At 38.9% G+C, this 22,104-nt stretch overlaps 1 protein-coding gene and 1 long non-coding RNA gene across 2 annotated transcripts in view; one reads left to right on the top strand and one right to left on the bottom strand.

The window, feature by feature from the left end:
* Positions 1 to 15,751, bottom strand: part of IDE (insulin degrading enzyme) — a 53,719-nt gene extending 37,968 nt beyond the window's left edge. The window contains exons 1-7 of the mRNA XM_066554288.1: positions 15,644 to 15,751; positions 7,375 to 7,559; positions 5,805 to 6,012; positions 4,815 to 4,984; positions 2,598 to 2,720; positions 1,062 to 1,174; positions 503 to 665 (exon numbers count right to left, since the gene is read on the bottom strand). Of these exons, the coding sequence (XP_066410385.1) occupies positions 503 to 665; positions 1,062 to 1,174; positions 2,598 to 2,720; positions 4,815 to 4,984; positions 5,805 to 6,012; positions 7,375 to 7,534 (937 nt within the window). The 5' untranslated portion in view covers positions 7,535 to 7,559; positions 15,644 to 15,751. The remainder of the gene's footprint in view (positions 1 to 502; positions 666 to 1,061; positions 1,175 to 2,597; positions 2,721 to 4,814; positions 4,985 to 5,804; positions 6,013 to 7,374; positions 7,560 to 15,643) is intronic.
* A 1,058-nt stretch (positions 15,752 to 16,809) lies between these two features.
* LOC136559373 (uncharacterized) lies at positions 16,810 to 19,078 on the top strand. Its single transcript, XR_010784004.1, has 3 exons — positions 16,810 to 16,995; positions 17,461 to 17,606; positions 18,574 to 19,078. It is a non-coding gene; the product is annotated as an uncharacterized lncRNA (long non-coding RNA).
* Positions 19,079 to 22,104: the final 3,026 nt, after the last annotated feature.

The raw sequence follows: 22,104 nt of genomic DNA, 5'->3' as shown, positions 1-22,104 counted from the left end.
TTTCCTTTACTTCATTAATGCCTACAGCAACAGTGCAAGTTAAACATAACCCAAGTCAGTTCCATCTGATTTTGTACTCAGAGTGATATGACGGAGTCAGGATCATTTGATTACTGGAAACTGTGTGAAACAAAATGATATAAAGTAAATAGCAAAAGATACACCACTATAATGTTCCAGACATTAAGGGACCTGACAGTAGCCTCAAAGTTAGTGACAGAATAGAGACAAGATCATTATGCCAAAGTTTAAATAACTCCCTCTAAACAAGGCACATAAAGGGGAGTAAAAGAAATAATAGCCTCAGCAGCCTGAGTGACTGTTACCTATTTATTCCTCCCTGCTGCAGAAACAAAAATAAAGCACAAAATGACTTAAGAGTTCAAATTACTCAAATAGATAAAGGCTTTAACATAGAGAGGTCTATTTTAAGGGAGACACATAAAGTTTAAAAAACTATGTGATCAAATATTTTTCAATTCTCCACCCTTGAAGGACTTACCTTTGGCTTTAAGTTCTGACAGAAGACTCCCTGGGCCTTCATGCCCAATCAGATGGCCAAGGTAATGGCCAGGGTTTGATTTATAGTATTTCTGAAGGTCTGGTATAGGAAACGTGACATAAAGATTTCTAATGTCCTTAATGGGTACCACTTTATACAGTTGCTGAGGAGAGAAACAAGCAAGGAGACCCATAAACAAAGGGAAACTCATTTACTGTATTAATCTCAGGAGCATGTATCATGTTCTCTTCACACACACAAATCTCCCAAATCTCAAAAGTATCTAAAACTTAGGGCAACACTTCAGACATTCATTATAAAACCAAAGAAAATTAATTATCTCACAGTTGCTTACAACTGCAACCAAATGTGCAACCTTTACTATAACTTATATAAAACTATACTCAGCATGGAAAAGTGGGTGGAAAATCAATAGAAACATATGGAATTTAACAGGGACATTGATAAAACAGTAGTGAAGTGCACAATGTATTACTGAAACATAAAAAAGAACATTTAAAATGTACACTCTGGGTGGAAGACGTATTTCTATACGTACCCGGAGATGCTCTTCTTGGAAAGGATGCTCAGGAAACTCTGGTATAGGGACATTTTTATTCTCTACTTCTGAAAATAACTTGACCACTAAGCAAGTCAGCTCATCCAAGGATTCTAGCATAAAGAAACATTAAGAAAAACACAGTAATTATATAAGGATTCCAACAAACTTTTTTTTAATATTGTTTGGGAGAGTCATGAATTACACAGAAAAGTAGTTTTAATGGTGTTATGATTTTTCATTTCAGAAAGAAACCAATTATTCATATTTAAATTTTAAACTGTAACATGCTAGAAGCACCATGCATATTAAAGGAAGGCTTCAATCATGAATAAAATAAATCCTGTAACTGAAAATATATCTCTACATTTTACAGATTAAACTAAGCTAGAACTGAAAGACACATCAGATATTGAACACCTAAAAAAGAAACATTCCACAAAAGTTTAAGGGACGTAGAATTACAACTGCAAATTTTCTAGAGTGAAAGTAGCTTTGCCAAAACTTGAATTTTCTTTAGCCTCAGCTCATGTCCAGCACTTCAAGTACACTTTGAACCAGGTCTGTCCTTGGCACCCAAAACACACACACCTGTGACCTGTTCAAGCCCTTCTAATTTTCCATCCATTCTAATTTCAGTCTGTGACTGCAGTACTTTGCAAGATTGAGAGAAGACTTTTTGCAGAAAGAATATGACGACGTGCATTAACTCACCCAAGCTGACCTAGATTATTTCTGTTGAAATGCTGCCTTCAAAATTGCTTCCTGCCTCAAGAAATGCATTTTGGAGCACTTCTCAAAGTGAGCATAAGATAAAAAAAGATTCTACTGACAATTTTTTAATGCAAGACTTCAAAGGGTGGGTATTGGAAGAAAAAAAAAAAAACAAACCATCAATTGCTTGGACATCTCAAAATGAAAGATTTGATAGATTGAAAGATTGAAAGATTTCTAAAAGCAGTTACACCTTGTTATCAAAACAATCTCAGTTAAACTGAGAAAGTAGAATCTTTCCTGCCCAATAGATGCATGCTCCTAGACTACACTACCACAGCTGTGCTGAGGAAAAAAACTAACAAAACAATGTGAACCAAGAAGGTTCCTTATATATTAAAATTTTGTGACCTGCATATTATTCTATTAAAAGCCACCAGTTTCTATGCATATCAGCAAAATAAACATTCATTTAATCTTGCAGGGACAGTTTTCTTTTAGTACAGATTTACAACTGCCAATGTGATTCTTACTGTAAAAGTTTCCATGTAAAATTGCTCCGTGAACTTGCTCTTGATTAGATAAAAAGCTCACTTTCTTCCATTCATACTCACAACCTAAGCATTACTGTGAAACACCACACAAATACTTGTCTGCCAGCGCATTTTCAAAAAGCAAACAGCTTTCAACACACTGTTATTAAGCTTTTGGCAAACTTATGTAAAATATCATCTCAGCTGTGGAAGGTTCTAAGCAGTTGGAACCTCCATTTTTTTTCAAGTATATATCTAAAGTCTTACTCAACCAAGAGAACAAACTCACCTCTTCCTAAGACGCAAATAGCCATCAAATTTGATGAATAATAAGTAGAATGGAACTTCAGTAGCTCTTGCCTTACATCTATTCCTTCTTGGGTTGGTCTAGTTTCCAGAGTGAATTTGTTCCCTGTAACATGAAAATAATTAACAATATGTGAGGTTAACAGTATTTAATGTTACAGATTAATCTTACAGATCAAAAAGAAATATATAAATTAATCAGGCTGCTTTCCTTTGGATGGATAATAATTTTTAAAATAATCAATATGCATCATAAGAAAACTGGCTCAGTACTGTCTTATGTTTTAAATATTTTGTCTATATTCCTCACCATATGCAGACAAATTAAATGGTGAAGTTCTAGACACCCTGCTCTCTTTACTCCCACAGCATCAATACATAACATAAAATAAAATAACAAAGTTTCAGTTGGTAACTGTGCTGTTACAGTACTGGAGGACATTAGGAAGCAACAGTCAGAAGACACCTTGCAGCTGTAGGAAAATGGACACTAGCCAGTGCAGAAGTGCCTGGAAAATTACTTGACACTGAGGGTAATGATGGAGAAGAATCACCATCACAAGCATTAATTCAGGGAGATCAGTGAGGGGTATCTGGGGAAAAATGCACACTCTTAAAAAGAAAATGGGAAGGTGCATTTGTTTCTATGGACAGACAAGGAGTAAAAGAAAGTTTGCTGACCAAACAAGGTGCACAGCAATGAGGAATAACCTGAAGCATCAAATGGAGTAATTCCCATACCCTGCTAGATTAACAACATCTCAGCTGATCAAAGGGAAACAATAAGGTTGCCAAATGTATCACTGTTGTCATATCTTTGGGTAAATAAAACTCAAAGCTGAGCTCTACCTCTGCCAAGTCATACCTACTGGAAAGCTATGTGCTGTAATTTAATTTCAGAATCAGAACCTAATCTAAGGAGAAAGGAATATGACTATTACTGTTGAATTTGAGCACATTTTGGGTATTCTCCCCAAGAAAACATTTCCCTTGTGTGAGCTAGACAACCTTCTTGAACTGTGCAAAACTATTTCTGCAATTTCCACTTATGTTTTCTGTGTGCTACATAGGAATTAAATAATGCCTTCAGTAGCAGAGATTACAGAATGTACTTTGAACACCTGCCTACTAATGCACAGCTCCCAAGGCTTTATTTTAAAATTTACCTGTTTGGAAAATGGAGTTATAGTTTTATGCAGAGCCTCTCTTTACTGGTGAATAGAGCAATACCTGCTCTTGTGGCAGGTGGCTACCAGACCCATAAATATGCTCTCCATCAACAGATGTAAAGGTACATCTTGCCTTTTTAGAGACAGAGGAAGAAACCACTGCCTTAAAGCCCATTATCTGCTCTGCCATCCTCCTACCACACCCGATATTTGAATCACTTATTCATAAAGCAAACTGACCCATCCACCAAACACTTTTTTTTTTTTTGCACACATTATATTCAATGATCAAACAGTGAAGTCCTGTTACTTCGAAGGTTTCAAAAATAAATTCATGTAGAAAACAATGCCTATCAAAAAAAACACCCAACATTTTAACTTCTACCAAAGCATCAAACATTTGTGGCTTTGTCCAGAACTATGGTATCTTAACTTTACTGCTTTTTAAATTGAGGTTTAGCAGTGTTTATTTTAAATTGTTACTAAGCATAAAAAAAATACAGCCATAGGATTGGGATTTGTCCAAGATCATTTTGTCTAGAAGTCTCCTACTGTTGTGCTCTATGGTGCAGATTTTTGTTTCTATATTCCTACTCAGTAATTCTCACGGTATTTTGCTGATCTTTCTGATTTAACCTAGTCACTGTCATCTAGTCTAAATGCAGTATTAAAAAACAAAAAGCATGTGCTAACAACAATTTAAACACAATTTATTCACATTGTTATACGCAAAGACTTTACAGTACCAAATGACGACCAAATCCAGTAACTGGAAAACAGCACTCACTGCAGTAATTATCAGGATCACAAAGATTTCTTCATCATTGTACGCAAAGTTTTGGATCAAACTTTTCCCTATGCTATTGTCTAGCTCTGTTTGGTCTACAATGTGAAAAATGCCATAAGCACCATAAACATGTATGGAAAGGAAAATAAGATAACTGTTACAGTCTGTGTTTAGCAATTTTATATAAACAATAATGCTATGTATATTACACACAATGCCACTGGATAAGTATATTCTGACAAACCTGTTCCAAATTTACTGAAGGGATGGTTGGGGTTTCCAGTGGCCTTCTCCAATTGAAATAACCTCCAGGCATCATTCATCAGATTCTTCTCATGCTCAGAATCAACAGCATTCACTTCCCTATCTTTGCAACTTTCATCAAACAGGGGGCACAGGAAAAACTGGGCAAATCTAAAGAGAAAAAATTTAGTTAAGTCAAGAGTACTGTACATAAATTGTAACAGAAAAGTATGAAAATTGGTTCCTCCTGAAAACAGCTGAATAAATTCTTTTTCAATGCAGAACTCATGAATTCTTTAACAGCTTTGACACTGATTTGCTATCCTTATTTCTCAACTTCTTTGTTTATAAATGCAGACAACATGTTCATCATATAAGGTAGTACAAGAATCAAGGGTCTTACATCACAATTCCCACAGTGAAAATTTCTCCTACTCTGAGTTTTACCTGCAAGAGGCTCTTAATTTCGCCAATCAAATAAGTCTTGTCAGACATCCAGGGAGAAGCCAAAGAGAAAACTCAGTCTACCTCACTGGCTACATAGCTTTCAATTTCTGTCCCCTCCCACAAAACACCGAGATTTCAGCAAGTTCCCTCTACTAAGATATTCCCTTAAATATTTCTAGACTTCACCCTTGTTTTGCTGTCAATAAGGATCCCATGGGAAGCACAGATTTTGATTGCACCATCCCAGTGTTTGCACAATGTGTAAATTCATGATCATATTCTGTGCCTTGCATTTCCAAAAATATTCAGTATAAACACAACATTTGAACGTCAGAAATTCTGTCTCGATGAAAAGCTCTCCTAGATGAAATAAATCTGAGTAAGACTTTCAAACTGAAAAATATCTGGTTATCAATTTTAACAAAAGATGGTTTTTACCTTTTTTTAAACTATCATAATGATAGAACTATCAGGAAACTTTTACAGTAATAAATTCAAGTAGAATATCTATAACAAAAATTTAAATACTAAAAAATACATTTACCTGTCCAGTGCACCTTCTAGATGTTCATGTGACACATCAAAGTAATAGTTGGTATGTTCACCACTTGTGAAAGCATTTGAGCTCCCGGCATGCTCACTTAGAAATTGGCTGTACTCATTCTCTTTTGGATATTTCTTGGTTCCCAGAAACAACATATGCTCACAAAAATGACTAAGCCCAGCAATGTTGGGGGGATCAGACAAGGATCCTGCAAGAGGAAAAAATTCATGTAGCCATTCATAAAAAGTAATACTAAAACATTAAAGAACTCTTCAAAATGTTTAATTAAAGAAACATTTTAAAGAACTCTGTATTATAGTATGTTGCTTCAGGCAATCATATCGATTCTGTGGCTGTAAGAAAACACTTGTGCAACTACAGTCAACTAAAATTGATCCTCAAAAAAATATTTCAAAATTTAGAATTAGTAACTGAACCGATTAGTGTCTGAAATTGCCTCTCCAGATCAGCTTGTACTTCCTTATACAGATGATTTTCAATTGAAGTCCATGACTCATAATCTGTAAAGACCTGGCAAATCAGAGTGTTCTGAAATCTATACCTTGGCTTTAATAAATGCATTGTGTTAAAAGGCAGCAATTGCCAACCATAATTAAAGAGGTATTTATCCTGTGGTTTGTAGGATGAGTGATAACCTGTAATTGCCTGAACACAAGCAGCTATGGATGACCAGCCAGTAGGTGTGAAGACAAACAGATTAAAGACAACAATGATTTGGAAGAATAGAAACAAGAAGGCAGAAGTTGGAGAGTGGCAGCCTCGCCTCAGAGTGTGCAGCAATGCTGCAGTTGGCTATCACTGCCACGGGACCTAAACAAAACCACATTCAGGATGTTCTGAACTAGATAATGATCTGGGACAACCATCCCCACAACAAAAAAGGCCAGAAGTTTTTGAAGTCCATCATTACTGCTGCCCTAACACAAAGAGCAGCAAGAGCTCCCAACTACAGACATGGCAAGAGGGTGTTTAGGTTATGCACACACTGCATCTTACCTTCCAATCAAGTGAAAAACTACACAAGCTTGAGATACACCTCAGATATAAGAAAAGGCTTCTATTATTCCAAAGAGTCAAAGCAATTGCCTCCCCCTTCTATTTCCATATTTCTGTTTGCACACATAGGCACCACTGAAGTTAGGGAGTGCCTCTCCAACTTCTCTAGCACTACAGCATTTTCTCACCTCTACACATCAACAACTTAGCATGAAAAAAAAAAGTCTGACATGACAGATGGAGCTGTCTGAAATCATTGCACTTGCACCCACCCCTTTTCTGCTTACAAAAGATCTTTCATAACATGAAACTTAATGGTTAAAAGCAGTCTTTCAACTGACTGAGCTACACTTGAGTAAACACAGAGTACAGTAAGAGCATTTAGCTCCAGTAATTTTGAACTTGATGTGTCAAAGAATTAAATAAACTATAAATTACAATAAAAGACTAGGCTGCCAACTGCATACCACTCCTGTCAGTTTATTTGCATCAAGATACCAGAACTTGAAGCATTTTTATTAATGACATAATTAACACAATATGAATTGGATACCTATGTGGACATCAAGTGCTGCTGAGGACTTATCTGTGGTGGGGTCACTAATGAGAAGAGCTTTAATGCCATTTGCCAGTTCCAGTCCACGATATTCTCGTTTATCCTCAGGTGATTTGATGATTTCATTTGTTATTCTCTTAATAGCTGGATTGTTCATTTTGTTGTTTGACTCCTTCTGAAACCTTAAAGAAAAAAGAAAAAATTTCTTATTATTTTCACTTAAGCCTTGATAATTTTTTAATATTATGTTAAGACAGTACAGGGCAATACCAACAGCTAGAAGTTCTATTACATGTAAAATTCACTGAAATCCTGAAATTGAAATCCTGAAATTCACTGAATTCCTGAATCCTGAAATATATTGCTGCTGAAACAAAAAAGAAACCTCTAAGACCAAGAAACACAATACAGATGTAGATCATTTAGTTCAGTGCTTCAAGTATCACATAAACTGTAATTGAAACAACCCAAACTTAATAAATGTCAAACCCTTATTTGATTATGATAAAAATTAAATCAAATGAAGCATATACTGCTATCTCAAGTATACTTTCAAACTTCAGGAAAGTATTTCATGTATCTGAATTGTTGATTATATTAAGAGTGTTGTAACTCTGATTGTCAAATAAACAAAATTTTACTAACAGACCATTGGGTTTGTACACTCAAGCAAGAAACAGTAACACTGTTTACAATAGTGCCACAAAAATACAAAGACTGAAGAACTGCCACGATAAACAGGAATAGACTGTCTCACTTATTTAAACTTCTACCATTAGTTTAACAGATGCTACAAGGTACCCTTCTTTAAAGGCATAATTCTACAATGCTAAGAAACTAGTGTGACTGATTCAGAATCTGAATGTCTCCAAGCAAAAGCTATAAACAATATCAAATAACTTTTTAAAATGCATGGTTCAACGCATTTTAGAAGGAAACATATAAACTAGTAAAACATCTTCTCTCACTATCAAATACTTTAAAAAACAAATGTAATCACTAAACAGTAAGTGAAACGCTGAATTTAAATTTAAATGTGCACACTCTTATTTAAAGTGGTCATTTATGCACTAGCTTAACCCCCTGCTCAGGCTAATCCTGCTTGGAATGTCTATGGCCTTCTTCCACTGAAAAAATGCATATACCATTGAAATACAACGATTATTCCAAGTACCACATCTCTGTTTCTCTGCATCAACAGCACTGATACAAGCCATGCTAACAATTAAAAGATGCCTCCATGTTCAGAGTTTTAAGAAATACTCTACTAAACTTAAGCTACTGTGTAAAATTTTTTAAGTGAGTATAGATATTTTTCATATATGAAAATCAGTAACTAAACTGCTCCTAATTGTTTTTCACTTGCACACAAGTTAGATTGACAGATCTAAGTATGCAGGAGAACAAGGACATCCCTGAAGCTCCTGATTCCATGTCTGCTAATGAACACCTATACCTTGGTATTCAGCTAGAATATGCTATGTCAATAAGATACTAGTTGCCTGTCAGAAGACACATATATAGTATAAACTGTTCGAGTTGTGGGGTTTTTTTAAATGTTATACAATTTCCTTATCATCTGATATCTCCTTTTTATTTCTATACCACATCACTAAGTCACAGAACTTTACTGTTTGTTCAGATGACTCATCTTTCCAATGTGATTCATCAAATTACGCAGCTATGAAACCTTAGGAGATTTCAATTGGTGTCTCATGAAGCTGTACACCTCCACTTCATTTTATTATGATTCCCTACTTCTGCCTCCTTCATAGGCTACTTCCAGCTTGGTAGTGAAATTCCAGTACAGGAAAAAGCTACAATTTTCAAAAGGACGACATCAGTAATTAAGCCTTCAAACTAAGGACTGAAATTTTTATCTCCATCTTCACTGTTATTTCAGTGGGCATTGTGAATACAACATCCTCTAACTTCAAATGGGTTTGCATGATTACCTACGATTATTTTGCTGCAAAGTGAATCACAGTACCAGACAACTCAAATAAAAGCAAGGGCTGATCAACTAAGCAGTGCTCCTGGAAGGCAAATACGTCAAGAGGACAAGACCAACACCTTCCTGCTTACATGCTGTTCCTCCTGCTGATATGTTACTACAATACAAAAGTGAGAAGAAAAATTTTCACTTCAGAGAGAACTTTTATACCATTATGTTTTCTTAAGGAGTAAACTCTAAGACTCAATACTAAACATTTCCTCATATGACTGTTTTCCTGTGCAGCTTTTAAGTAAGTGTAATTGCTTTATAAAATACCACATTCTATTCTTTCACACCAGAATCCTAAAACTCTATAAATCACTTTTTGACAATAGAACTGCTTTTAACCACAGGCAAAAAAAAAAAAATTTAAGAAAACCAGAAATCCTGTACTTATTGAAAAGTAGCTTTATTTCTAAGGCCATGTTCAGAAGCTGTCCTAAAGTCCATGTGCTACAGCTACTTGCTGTACTGTCATTACAGCAAGCACTGGATGCTGCTGGTCAGTAGCAAAACAATTCTTCCACAAAGGAGGCTGCTTATTGCAGAGCTAATAGCCTAACAAAAACATTAAAAGAAATGCTGCCTTACTACTTTCATAAAGCAGAAGCAACAGAGAAAGATCCAATAAAACCAAAATAGCAGGAACAATACAAAGCATTACTGTGGCAGTGGATATTCTTCCACTGGCTCAAAAATTACAGGTGGAAAGATTACTAGGGTAGAAAGGAAAAAAGAATATGGATGTCTGAGAGGAGAACAGTGTCCCTATTCAATGAATAGGAAATATTCTTCTTCCTCATCAAAACTATTTCACTTGTACAAGAAAAGTATCATTTAAAACTAACACTGAATTTGCAATTACAGCACTTCTAGTGAAATTATATTCTATTCTTTGAGGTTCCATTTTTGTAATCATTTCCAGGCAGGCAGTCCCTTGGAAGCAGCAAGGCTCTCTGGGGATGCCAGGTTTCACCTGCAAACAGAGTATTACAGAGTGGGATTAAGTGATATATGATTCTGCTTCACTATTTTAATCTCTCAGAGTTATTTTAGCAAAGTTACTTTAATTAAAAATTAGCCTGTGTAGTCAAATCTAAGTCCAATGTTTGAACAATTAAGGGACCATATTTGAAAACCAATTAACAGAAACTCCTGAGGGTTGCTTCAATGCAAGAATGTGACTAGCTAATAAAAATATGACCCCCAAGGCACAAACTCCAAAGTGCTTCTCAAGTTTTTTTTTGTCATGACAGTATGCACACACTGAAGTCAAGTACTAGTACACAGGTCTGCTCCAGATGAAAGGCAAGTTACCATCTCAGCAGGTTTTGATGCTTGCTTTCTAACAGTTGCCTTAAAATTCACGTTTGCTTCAAGTTTTTATGCAACTAATTGCTTACCATTTACCAGAGTGAAGTGAAACCTTCATTGAGTGAGAACCTCTGTTCTGTCCTGCATGGGAGCTACCATTGTTAACATGTTCTCTGTGCTGTTTACTAATCCATCTTGGTTTACATGAAGACTTTTCCAGCTGCCAATGTATGGAGTGAAAGAAGTGCCGTGTGCTTTGGCAGGAGGCCCGGTGCTGCAGAACCGGAGTTCTGCCAGAGTTTTCTCACCTCTTACAAGGATGACAGCACCAAACTGAGCACTCTGGAGGAGTCCATGAACTTCTTCAGTCACAAGCTCATGGCTTTGCAACAACCAAGTAAATCTGCATTCTTGCACATGTCTGCACCCCTCTTTTTTACTCTTGCACCTACTGCTGATCATGACAGCAGTAGAATTATGCTATCAGTAAAACAATCAGGACTCTACCTACTCTCTTAATATTTCCATTCACCTGTATGTTATAAGAATTTTTTTTTATACTAAACTGTAGGCAGGAAAGTTAAATCAATTCAGGTTGAACATTACCAAAAAGGCTCCTTCAGGAGACTATCCATACTTTTTCAGGTTACGTGTTCATCAATCGTTCTTTTAGACACTTAGAGATTAAAATACCTCATGATTCAACATCCATAAAGCATCAGTCTTGTGTGAATTTGCTTGCCATGAAGCTAGAGAATGTATGAGATCCCAACACATTCCTGATACTGATCTAAATAATTCTGATTGCATGCACAGGCAGACAGACTGCGTAAGTAGATAACGTGCTCAAAACGCTAACATGTTTTATCACTTTTAAACTCATCAGGAATTCAGCCTACTACTTCATACACAAAAGGTCCAACTACAAAGACCCACAATGATTTAATCAGTGTTCCCAAGTTATTAAGGACAACTAATCACTCCAAATCAGGCAAGTCTGAAGATGATGAATATTTATAAGGTTTTGTTATGTAGTTCATTTTGAAGAAATTCTAAGTCTCGCTACAATTAAAGCATTTTCAGAACCTCGGTCTGCAGCTTTTTGCCAAGTCTGTAATTGACTCAGAAAATTCCCTCCTAATGATGGTGGCCAGGGCAGATGCCTGCCATGCTCTTGTTTTCCAGAGTCCAGCTTCTACAACTTCTAGATCACAGCAATAAAACTTGGTCTGCCACAGGCTGCACTGCCAACGTGACAGCAGAAACACTGGTGTGTAACACCGGTGTACAGGAATTACAGTAGCATTAATGAGACCACACCACGTGTGACCTCGGCTAAAACAAGGGCCCTCCCTGGGAGTTTCACACATGAGATGAGGCCTCAGCTGAGTAACTGGCCTGATAATTACAATGATGTGCTGGACAAATGAGATGGGATATACATTCAGACACCATAAAGCTAGTTCACTGCCCTACATCTACAGTCCTTAACGTGACCACAGTTTCCAAAGCACTGGGTAAAAAAAGTTAGACAAAAAGGCAGGACCTTATACAATTTGATGCTACACAGAGCAATAAAGGATAACACAGTTTTTTTTAATCTCTTAATTACTTGAGCTTACTTTTCCTATGTCCTCAAAAATTGCCTCAAACAATTCATCCAAACCTCCAAAATAAACAATCTCTAACCACATTCACCAGAAATAGAACAATTAATCTTTCCCTAACGATTCTTTGCTTCAATATTTTACAAAATTCCAAAAGGGTTTTGAAGCATTTGATTATTTGGAAGACCTGGGGGACAAGGGGAGTAAGTAAAATTATCTGGTATTAATCTTTAGATATCATTAAAATACAGTATCATTAAAATTTTCACAGATCTGGCATAGCAATTTGGCTTACATCAGTATTTTCAAATTGCATGTTAAGAACATGACTGATCAGACAAGTTTCTGTGCTACGTGACCAACTGCTTCAAAGCATATTTTACAGATTTTCCTAAGAAATGTACTGATTAATTCAATTAATTGCTTTATTCATTGAATACTTGCAGACCAGGGGTTCTCATTCTCTCTTCCTCCCTGTGACACTTTTCTTCCATCACCCCACAGTTGCAGGGCTTGCTCCACAACCCAGGACTGTGTTGGTGTCTAGCACATGGCCCTGCACACACAGGGAGACGTTAAACTGGATGCTACAGGAGAGATCTCTGTGCTTTATTCTAACTGTGTTCTGATGTGTATTTCATAGATTTTATGTGCAAGTAGCACATCAGATTGCCCAAAACTCTCTGTAAAGCCAACTCACTTAATGCTTTATGCTACCATCTGTCTTATACCCTCAAAAAGAAAAACTTGCGATGTTTGAATTAAAAAAAAAACCAAACAAAAAACAAGATGAGATTAAAACTTCAGTTGTACTGCATAACAACAAGAAAATCACAGAAAGATGAGAGAACTGGCAAGAAAATCTGATCTAGCAACAAAAACAGAGAGAATTCAGAATTCTGAATCATTAAAAGCACTGTAATCCCACATTACAAGCAACTGTTTTTCTAACACTAGAGCTTTGACATGAGAAACAAACCAATAACAATGAGCAGTTTACAAGAGTCAGCGGTGTGTTTCAACAAATGAAGTCCTGGCCGTTCACCTATTTTGTAGTTTGGTTTTCACTATTTTGGACAATTCTGGTTCTACTGTTAAAATTATAAATAAACTCTGAGCTCTACTGCATTCTTTTCCATATCAATTGCTCAGGCAAGCTATAGTTCTTACTCATTCTAAAAACAAGGTGAGAAGGTAATATTTTAACAGAAAGCTGTAGTGAAGCAACTTTCAAACAGGATCCATCAAAAATCACTTTTTTATATACATACAGTACTACGTGATAAGAACATTTTAGCAACTTATGGGCATCATAAAAGGTGAAAGCAAAGATACTCACTGACAGATCATGCATATACAAATACACAGCCAGACACAAAACCGATCAAAGCAATTTCTGTAGATTTTTCTTATGAACTTTTTGATGTCTATGCTGTTAGAAGACCGGACACCAAAGTTACTATAAAAGCATCAAATACAACAGAATTAATATATTAAAAATATCAACCCCTTCAGAATGCCATTTCTGAAGTGGTCTGACTGTACTTTTAGTAAATGACTTCTACAATAACCAGCAATGACCCCTATAGCTAGGAGCCTAATACCTTCCAGTACAGTGAAACACCAGAGGTAATGAACTTCTTGTCCCTTCCCTCTTTCTTCTGGATCTTACAGGGGAGGGGAGTGCTTCTGTATTCATGTGCAAAATAAGTTATATACTTGACACTTCAATCAATTCCCAAAGGTGCCATTTCATCCAAGGGATTAGACCACAGCCTTACATTGACTGAAGACAAAAAGCAGAAAGCGAGCAAAAAAGCAGGCAAGCATAGAAATAAGAATCCTTCTAGAGACTTCCCAAATAGAACAGATAATTTTAATTCGGTACATCAGATGAAAAGGAGGTAAGTTGTAACTGAGAAATTATCTTGCTACTTGACATAAAGATGAAAGTTAAAAATGTTACGAAAAAAGTTCAAGCATGAACCAAATACTGAGATGGAGAGATGGAAAAGAGATTTCCAAGAGATGGAAAAGAGATTTCCAAAGAGATGGAAAACAGGAACACGTAACTGAAGAAAAAGATTCTTAATTTTCACATCTCAAAAAAATTATCGCATGAAAGAACTATGCCTGCTCTCATTTCATTATCATTTATGTAAATCCTAATTCACAATTAAAATTAAATGGATGATTAAATCATGGTTGTAGGCAGTATGAAAACACAACAGGCCTGCTCACATACATAAAGTTAAGTCCAAATACAGCATATATTCACATGCATAAAGAGGAGTAATCTAGCAAGACAAACTACAGCCTGAGAAAAGCATTGGCTTTTCTCCATACTGTGGATTACCTTTACAATTCTGAAGCATAAATAGCAATAATGAACAGTAACAGTGCATCCGAATTTTGACACGAGCACCGACAGTGTGAGTCATCATAACTCACTTTTTTCCCCGGAAAGATGCTACTTTTGACGTCTCTAACTCGTGCAGTATTAAATCCAGGTTTGGCTACTAAGGTAGCAGATACAGTGTTAATTAAAGAAAGAAAACAACTTAGCCTTTGTCCCTGACCCTAGCTCCCTTCCCGGACAAACTTTGCCGAGTTGTTACGCAGTTTAAATTGCCCCTAAAAGTGAGCTGTGCCAAGCCTCCCGCCCGCTCCTCCCTTGATCGAGGTTAGCCGCGCTCTCTCCAGCGGAGCTGGGGACACCGGTGACACAAACACGCAGTAACAAGCCCCGCACAATGCCACTGCCAGATAACTCGTCAGAAACTGAAGAGGCCGCTCCCATCAAGTTTGGGTAACTGAGAACAGTCTCTTCTTAAAGATTTTAAACTTTTTTCTTTTTTTCATAATTATGCCTTAGGAAGACATGGCAAGTTAAGTAACACGACAATTCACTGAGGTTTTTGGAGAAGGAAGGAGAACAAAGCAAGCCCCCGGGCAACGAAAGCCACACGGCTGATGACCAAGCCTGCTTTGTCAAAGGAAGTGCAGCTGCCAACAGCGGAGCGCGTTCAGCGCGGGCTCTCCCGGGCAGCAGAGCAGGACACAAGGCAGGGCTCAGGCCTCCTCGGCACGCACGGCCCCGCCGCCCCCATCGCGCCCACCGCCTGCCCGGAAAGCTCCGGCGCCAGCCCCGCTCCGCGGCCCGATCTCCCCCGGCTCCTCGCCGCACTCGGGGCAGGGCAGGCGCTCCCCTGGACTCACAAGGTGCCCCCGCCCGGCCGCGCCGCCGCCTCTTACACAACACCGCGGGGGTTCTCCGGCCTCACGGCCCCGGGTCACACGGCCCCGGGACCCGCGGCCCTGCCCCGGCCCCGCCGCACTCGCACCGTACCCGAGAGAGCTCCGCCGCCAGCCCGGAGGGAAGGAGCGCGAGGCCGAGGCGGCCCAGAGGCGCGTCCAGCCCGGCAGAGCCCGGCTCAGCACAGGGAAGAGCCGCTGCCGCATATCCCTGGCGGCCCCGCCGCCAGCACCGGCCTTTCCCCGCCGCCGCCCGGCCCGACTCCGCTCGCCTCAGCACGCGCCGCTTCCCGGCGCCATATTCTCCGCCCGCCTCCCCCCGCCGCCCGGCCAATCCCTCCCGGCGCCCGCGGGGTCCCGTCCGCCCTGCGCGCCCGGGCCTGGCGGGACCCGTACCTGGGGGTGCAGGGAGCTGCCTCCTCTGCCGCCGGGAGGGCCGGGGCTGCGGCTGGGGAGGGGGCCGGGGGCCTCTGGGAGGAGGCGGAGGCGGTGGAGGGGGTGGGTGGCTGGGCGGGGAGCCGGGGCGACACTCGCCGCGGCGGGGGGGCCGCGCCCGGCGGAGGCGGACGGGGCTGCGGCGCGAAGGGCGCCGGGGCGGCCCCGGGCTGCACCCGCGGAGGGACCGTGTCGCGGCCCGCCCGCTTCCTGGTGGCCGCGCTCCGCGTCCCTGGCGGCGTCTGCCAAACAAAAGGTAATTAGACGCCTCGTAATTTGAGCACAGTGGGTGCAGTGCCGTCCTGAGAGGCAGAGATTTCGGGTGTCAAAATCCTCCGTCCCCCAGGGAGAGGTCGCCCTCCGGCAGCTCTCTCTCCTTCGGGCGCTCCTCTTGGAGCCCGCTGGCCGCCGCTCACCTGCCGTGGAGCTCCGCGGCCTCGCCGCGCCGCACACAGGACTCGCCTCGCAGGATGGGTGTACGAGGTGTAAATGCTGAATAAGGATGAACTTCTGTTATAAATCCGTAGATTTGCGGTTCTAGGGCGACTTTTCTTTCCTTGGTAGATTTCCGTATGGGAAAGTCGTGGATGTGGTTGCTTTAATTCCTTTCTAGGAAAAACAAACCCCCAAATAAAAAAAATTTAAAAAGCAAAACAAAAATGCAAAACAAACACCAAAAAATCCCAAAAAACCAAAAAACACCACAAAACCAAACATCCAACAAGTCTCCTTCCCCCCCACCCTCCACCTCCCACCCAAAAAAAAAAAAAAACAACCCACTGGTTGAAGTTCTGGTAATATGCTTTCTTCATATGTGTTTATTTTTCTGTGTCTTATTTTTCAGAATTACGAGGGGGAAAAGAAGTAAGACAAAAATGTGCTACATTTAATGCTTGATTTTAGCTTCCCCACTGCTTGCCTTCTATAAAAGGTGATATCTCACAGCTGGAAATTCACAGAATCCTCCTATCATGAAAATGTAGGAAGACATGGCCAGACAAGTTACCTAAGGTAATTTCTGTACCCAAAGATGGAATTGAAGAGGTATCAAAAGTAACTTTAAACTAGTCACCTTTGGTTAAAATTGCTGTTAAGAAGTGACAGCACACTGTTTCATATAGTCAGCAGCATCAACCAGGAATCAACAAAATCTGTCAAGGAATTTGGGTAGACGTTCATCTGCTGGTTTCCAGGGAGGTCTGTGCTGCTATAGAGATCTCTTACCCCTACCTGAGCTACCCAGTTTAAAACATTTGTGCCTACATCAAGTACACCCACGCTTCTGGCCTCAGTTTAGACACGGAACTGTCTCTCAAGTTAACTCATCCTAGTTGGAGCAAGGCATTTGGTAGTTTTCACCTCAATCAACTGTTTGGATTTAGAACTGTGTGGGTGCCTAATTTTAACACAGTATGTTAACTCCTGTGAAAATGTCCTCATGGGATTCTGGTTTGAGGCAGTCTGGGTTTTTTCCAGTTCCTAGTGCATGTAAAAGTGAAGACCAAGCTGGACAGAAAGAGGACAGGATAAATGGTGAGCTGTTAGATCTGAATTCCATCCTGTTGCTACTGCCAGTGCGTCAGAGAGGCTCATCCCATGGTGCCTGACAGAAGGACTGCAGGGTGAGTGCCCCTTCACAATCTGTCTCCTCCCTTTCAGGAGCAGCTGGGGGATTAAGGGGTTGTGAATTGGAGTCTTTCTGTTAAATTGAATGTACAGTAGAAATACTTCTGCCTTTGGCTTTAATACAGTTGTCATGTAGGGGTGAATGCTGTAGAATTATACAGGTTCAGGCAATTTACTCTTTTCAGGTCCCAACAGCGAGTTTGTTAGCCTAACGTAGTATATATTTAGCTAATGCTGGCCTGATCTATATTTAGCTGCTCTAATAAATCCTGCCTTTTCCTATAAATCTTGTCTGGTATATACAGGGGCAATCCTGGGGAAGCAAGGTAGACTGTGCCAGCAGGACTCTGGTGGTCTGCTAATACGTGAATCTAAAACGAGCACTTCTGTTTCTGTGGTGTGATGAAAGATCACACCTCCTCATGCATCTAACATGCAGAGGTATGCAATAGAGGTCACGCCTACTGTACTTTACACCTATTTTATCCATTGTAAGCTTATTTAGCGGCTGTTCAAAGTCACTGGTGTGTCCTGCTTTAACCCCAGCCGGCAACGAAGGATCAGGCAGCCGTTTCCTCCCCTCCACCCATCCCGGTGTAATGGGGAGGAGAATCAAAAGTACAACTTGACTTGAAATAAGAACAATTGAGAACTCGACTTGAAATAAGAGCAATTTAGTAACTGAAACAAAATAAATTATAAAAATAATAGTAAATAATGGTAGTAATGATGATAAAAAGAAAAATAAAAGTGATACACAATACAACTGCTCACCACCTGCTAACTAATGCCAGACCCTGCCCTTTGGCCCAATCAAGCCCTTCTGGGTAACTGGTAATATAAATCCCCAGTTTATATTCTGGGAATGTCATTTTATGGTGTGGAATATCCCTCTGTTCAAGTCACCTGTCCTGGCTGTGCTCCCTCCCAGCTTTTTTTTCCCCTACCCCTCCTCACTTGCAGAGAATGAGACACAAGAAAGTGCCTGATGCAGGATAAACATGACTTGGCAACAATCAAGACATGAGTGTGTTATCAACATTGTTCTTTTGTTGACAATCCACAACACAGTTCTGTGCCAGCTACTGAGAAGAAATTTACCTATATTCCAGCCAAAACCAGGACACACTGGTGTTTATTCAAATCAGATTGTGTTCTTATACTCTGGCTCCTCTCTATGTCCATTTATACTACCCAAAATTACACTCATACACCGTTTTGGATATCTTTTCTGTGTTTTAAAGATATTTTTAATAGGACACCCTCAGCAAAAGTAAAGAGGACTTCCAGTGAAATTCCTTTCTCAGGCTGGTCCTGCAACTAAGATTTCTTCCCCATGAAACTTTAATTGCTCATAGACAATTGGTGCTTTTGGTCCTGCCTTCTTTATCTGCCCTAGTAGAAAAATAGGTGTTGCCTAAAAGACCAAATGAGCCTAAGCATAATTTAAAGTGTGGAAATTATTCAAATACTCCCATGAAAAAAACTTATGAAGTAGCAGTGTAGAGATCCCTCTTCAGGATATGACTGTGAACATAAATGTACAGTGAGGGAAAGTGATCTTCAAAGTAGGTAGGTTAAAAATAATTTGGAATGAAACAGTATTTTATGTTGTAAACATAACAGTATGGCCTGAAAGCTGAGACACAGTAAGTGTGAAACTCTTAAGTACAGTCTTGTTAGGCTTCTAATGGAAGCATGTCTTTTCCACATAGATAAAATTGTGGACTAAATTCGAATTGTAATTGCATATAATAGAGCTTTGTAGCAAACTGGCCTTGGGCTGAAAAAAAAGCATAACTCATGATTGTTATTTCCACTCTAAAATAAATAGCAGCAATTTCATTACAAGACATATATGAAAAAAGGATTGTCCATTGGCTGTTCCCAAGATAAAAATACTGAATGAATACAATTATATTAATTAAAGAATTAAGTTAAAAGATACAAGGCGAAAGAGACGTTTCCTGTTGCTTCAGTCTGTGTGTTTCCAATTTTCCCATTCATTATTTCTTTTCTTGTTGTGTAAAGGATGTCATCTAGCTGCACATCTTAACTGAAAATAGGTAACTGTATGGAAAATTACTAGCTTAACTCTAAGCTTATCACACAAATGCATACATCTCCCTATATTACTGCTAATTTTTTATTACTGTGACCATAAAAAGTTATAAAAGTGCTACTGTCTGTGTTGGACAGTGATCTGGCACACAAGCCTAAAAAAAAGAACTCTTTTTTTCTGTGTATTTTCCTGGTTAGTTGAAACCAGTTCTGGTTTTAATCCTGTTATATGCATTGAGTCCCTAACTTTTAACAATAACGTATTTATTTTATTGCACTTTCTCTGTTCTTTTAACAGTGACATAGTTTTCCTTTTACCTAGACTGAAGGGGAACCCTGTCTTCAGCTGAGAATATAGCAGTACTCTCTGAGAATAAGTCCTTGTTATTTAACTTACTGTATGTGGACAACACAGAGTTTAGAATATTTACTGGCCAACTGGTCAGGCTGTTCAAAGGCTAGAATTTGCTTTATGTTTATCTGAGGTGCAGGTGATTTCCCCTTTAATGTGAATATGCAATTAATCAGCAATTTTCTTTACTATGTCACTGATAGTATTAAATATTAAACTCTCCACATGCTCAATACAGGTGATATATTGTGTAGCATGTTGGCAATCAAATCAAGTGTTACTAAGCCTTGAAGAAGTCTCACCCAACCTTATAATTTGTATTAATTATATCTCTCCATTATTATACCTTATATAACCTTTTTAATTTGTAGGTAATCATGTTCCATGTAAACAATTTTACTACTTTTCAGGCCTCCATACCTACCATTCCCCAGGTGATTTGATACAGGCCCTAGGAAAACAGTGTTTGTTTTGTCTATGAATATCACTGCAATTCAATGGCTTTTTGCTTGCAAGCCTTACTTTAAAATTGTCCTTCTTGATCCATAGGCGGGGATCAATACCCTCTTCTGAAATTGCTACATTTGCTGTTGTGTGTATTATTATATAATTTAGATTTCTGTAATGTCTTTCTCTCTCTTTAAACAAAATAAAACATTTGTCACAGATGAACTACCCATCTTCTTAAAGGTCATTCTCCCTATGACTGTTAAGACTGTGGCCTAAATATTCCTGTTTCCCTTTTCTCATATTTATTTTTATTGCTCGGGAAGTGCTAGCTCCCTGTTACTCAGTTTGTGTTTATAGTGTATTAGTATCATTAGGCTCTACCTAGTCTAAGAAAATGTACAACCTATGCTATAAGCTGACCTTGTAAAACAGACTTGCAGCCATTAATCTGTATGCATTTTTAAGCTAACTTGATTACCAGAAATACATGTTTTCCACTTACCACAGCTATAGCAAAGGTAGCTATCGGCCAAATTTAACTTTCAGTAATCAAATAAATTCTTATTGCTTTAATGCAAGTTTGAATGATCTCTTCTGTGTCTGTGAGAGATTTTATATTTTCAGGAAAAATAATGGCTTCTGTTCATTTAGAAATTAACAAAAATGCATTATTTGGAGGAATTCTTGTGTTCCAGTGCTGCCTTCTTTTGTGTGATCCATGTGAAGGAGTATAGAGCAAAAGGTAAATATTTAGATTATTTGCATACCTGCATTTGACTTTTCAGTCTAGCAGTAGCTACTGCACAACTGTCAGTACAAGTGATTTTTGCTGTTAGCATAGATGGTACACAAAAAAGCAAATAATGAAGGTAGTCTAAATATGTTTGCCAGGGATTATATTTATTTTCCTTTTTGGTTAAATCTTTACTTAGCTGAAGCAAAATGTGTTGTGATTTTTAGTGTTCACTGTTTGTTCTTTGCACCTAATTTAAGATTGATTGGCTCTGGCATTGTTCTGACTCTTCAGATAAGTGGTAGAGGAGCATAGTGGGATGATGCTTCAGATCACTGTCAGGAAAATTACTGCAAGCCTTATGAGTTAGGATTCATTTGTTATTAACTTTAAGAATTCATGGAGGAAAGAAGTATAATAAGATTCAAAGCAGCTAACTTTAGGGGGAAAAAAGGGGGTGGACACCTGCAAAATTATATAGATGGGCAATCTAAATTTCAGAAATTGTGAAGGCCCCAGAACAAGAGCAAAGCACTGTAGTACTGCAGGCCATAACAGATAGATGATGGGCTGTAGGAGCCAGTACAGTTTTAATAAAAAAAGCACATCAGACAAGTTGAGTCTCCTCTAACATCTGCTTCTTCACTTCTACCCAGAAGACCTCTTATCCTGTCATAGATCTCCACCTAGCACAGCATTTAATAGTGCCTTAGAGGAAGCTCTCACAGGGAAGGCAGGGTGACATAAATGGCAAAGTGGTTCACATGATGTAGTTTCAAAATAAAAGGATGGATGTGGTGCACCCATGGTGCTTTGTCCTGAACCCGTAACTACTTATTTTCATTCTTACGTACAATTTCCCCACTACTCGATAAGGCAATACCAACTTGTAAACACG

This window comes from Molothrus aeneus, chromosome 8 (assembly GCF_037042795.1).
Source record: "Molothrus aeneus isolate 106 chromosome 8, BPBGC_Maene_1.0, whole genome shotgun sequence".
Taxonomy (NCBI): domain Eukaryota; kingdom Metazoa; phylum Chordata; class Aves; order Passeriformes; family Icteridae; genus Molothrus; species Molothrus aeneus.
This window is presented reverse-complemented; position numbering and strand designations above follow the sequence as displayed.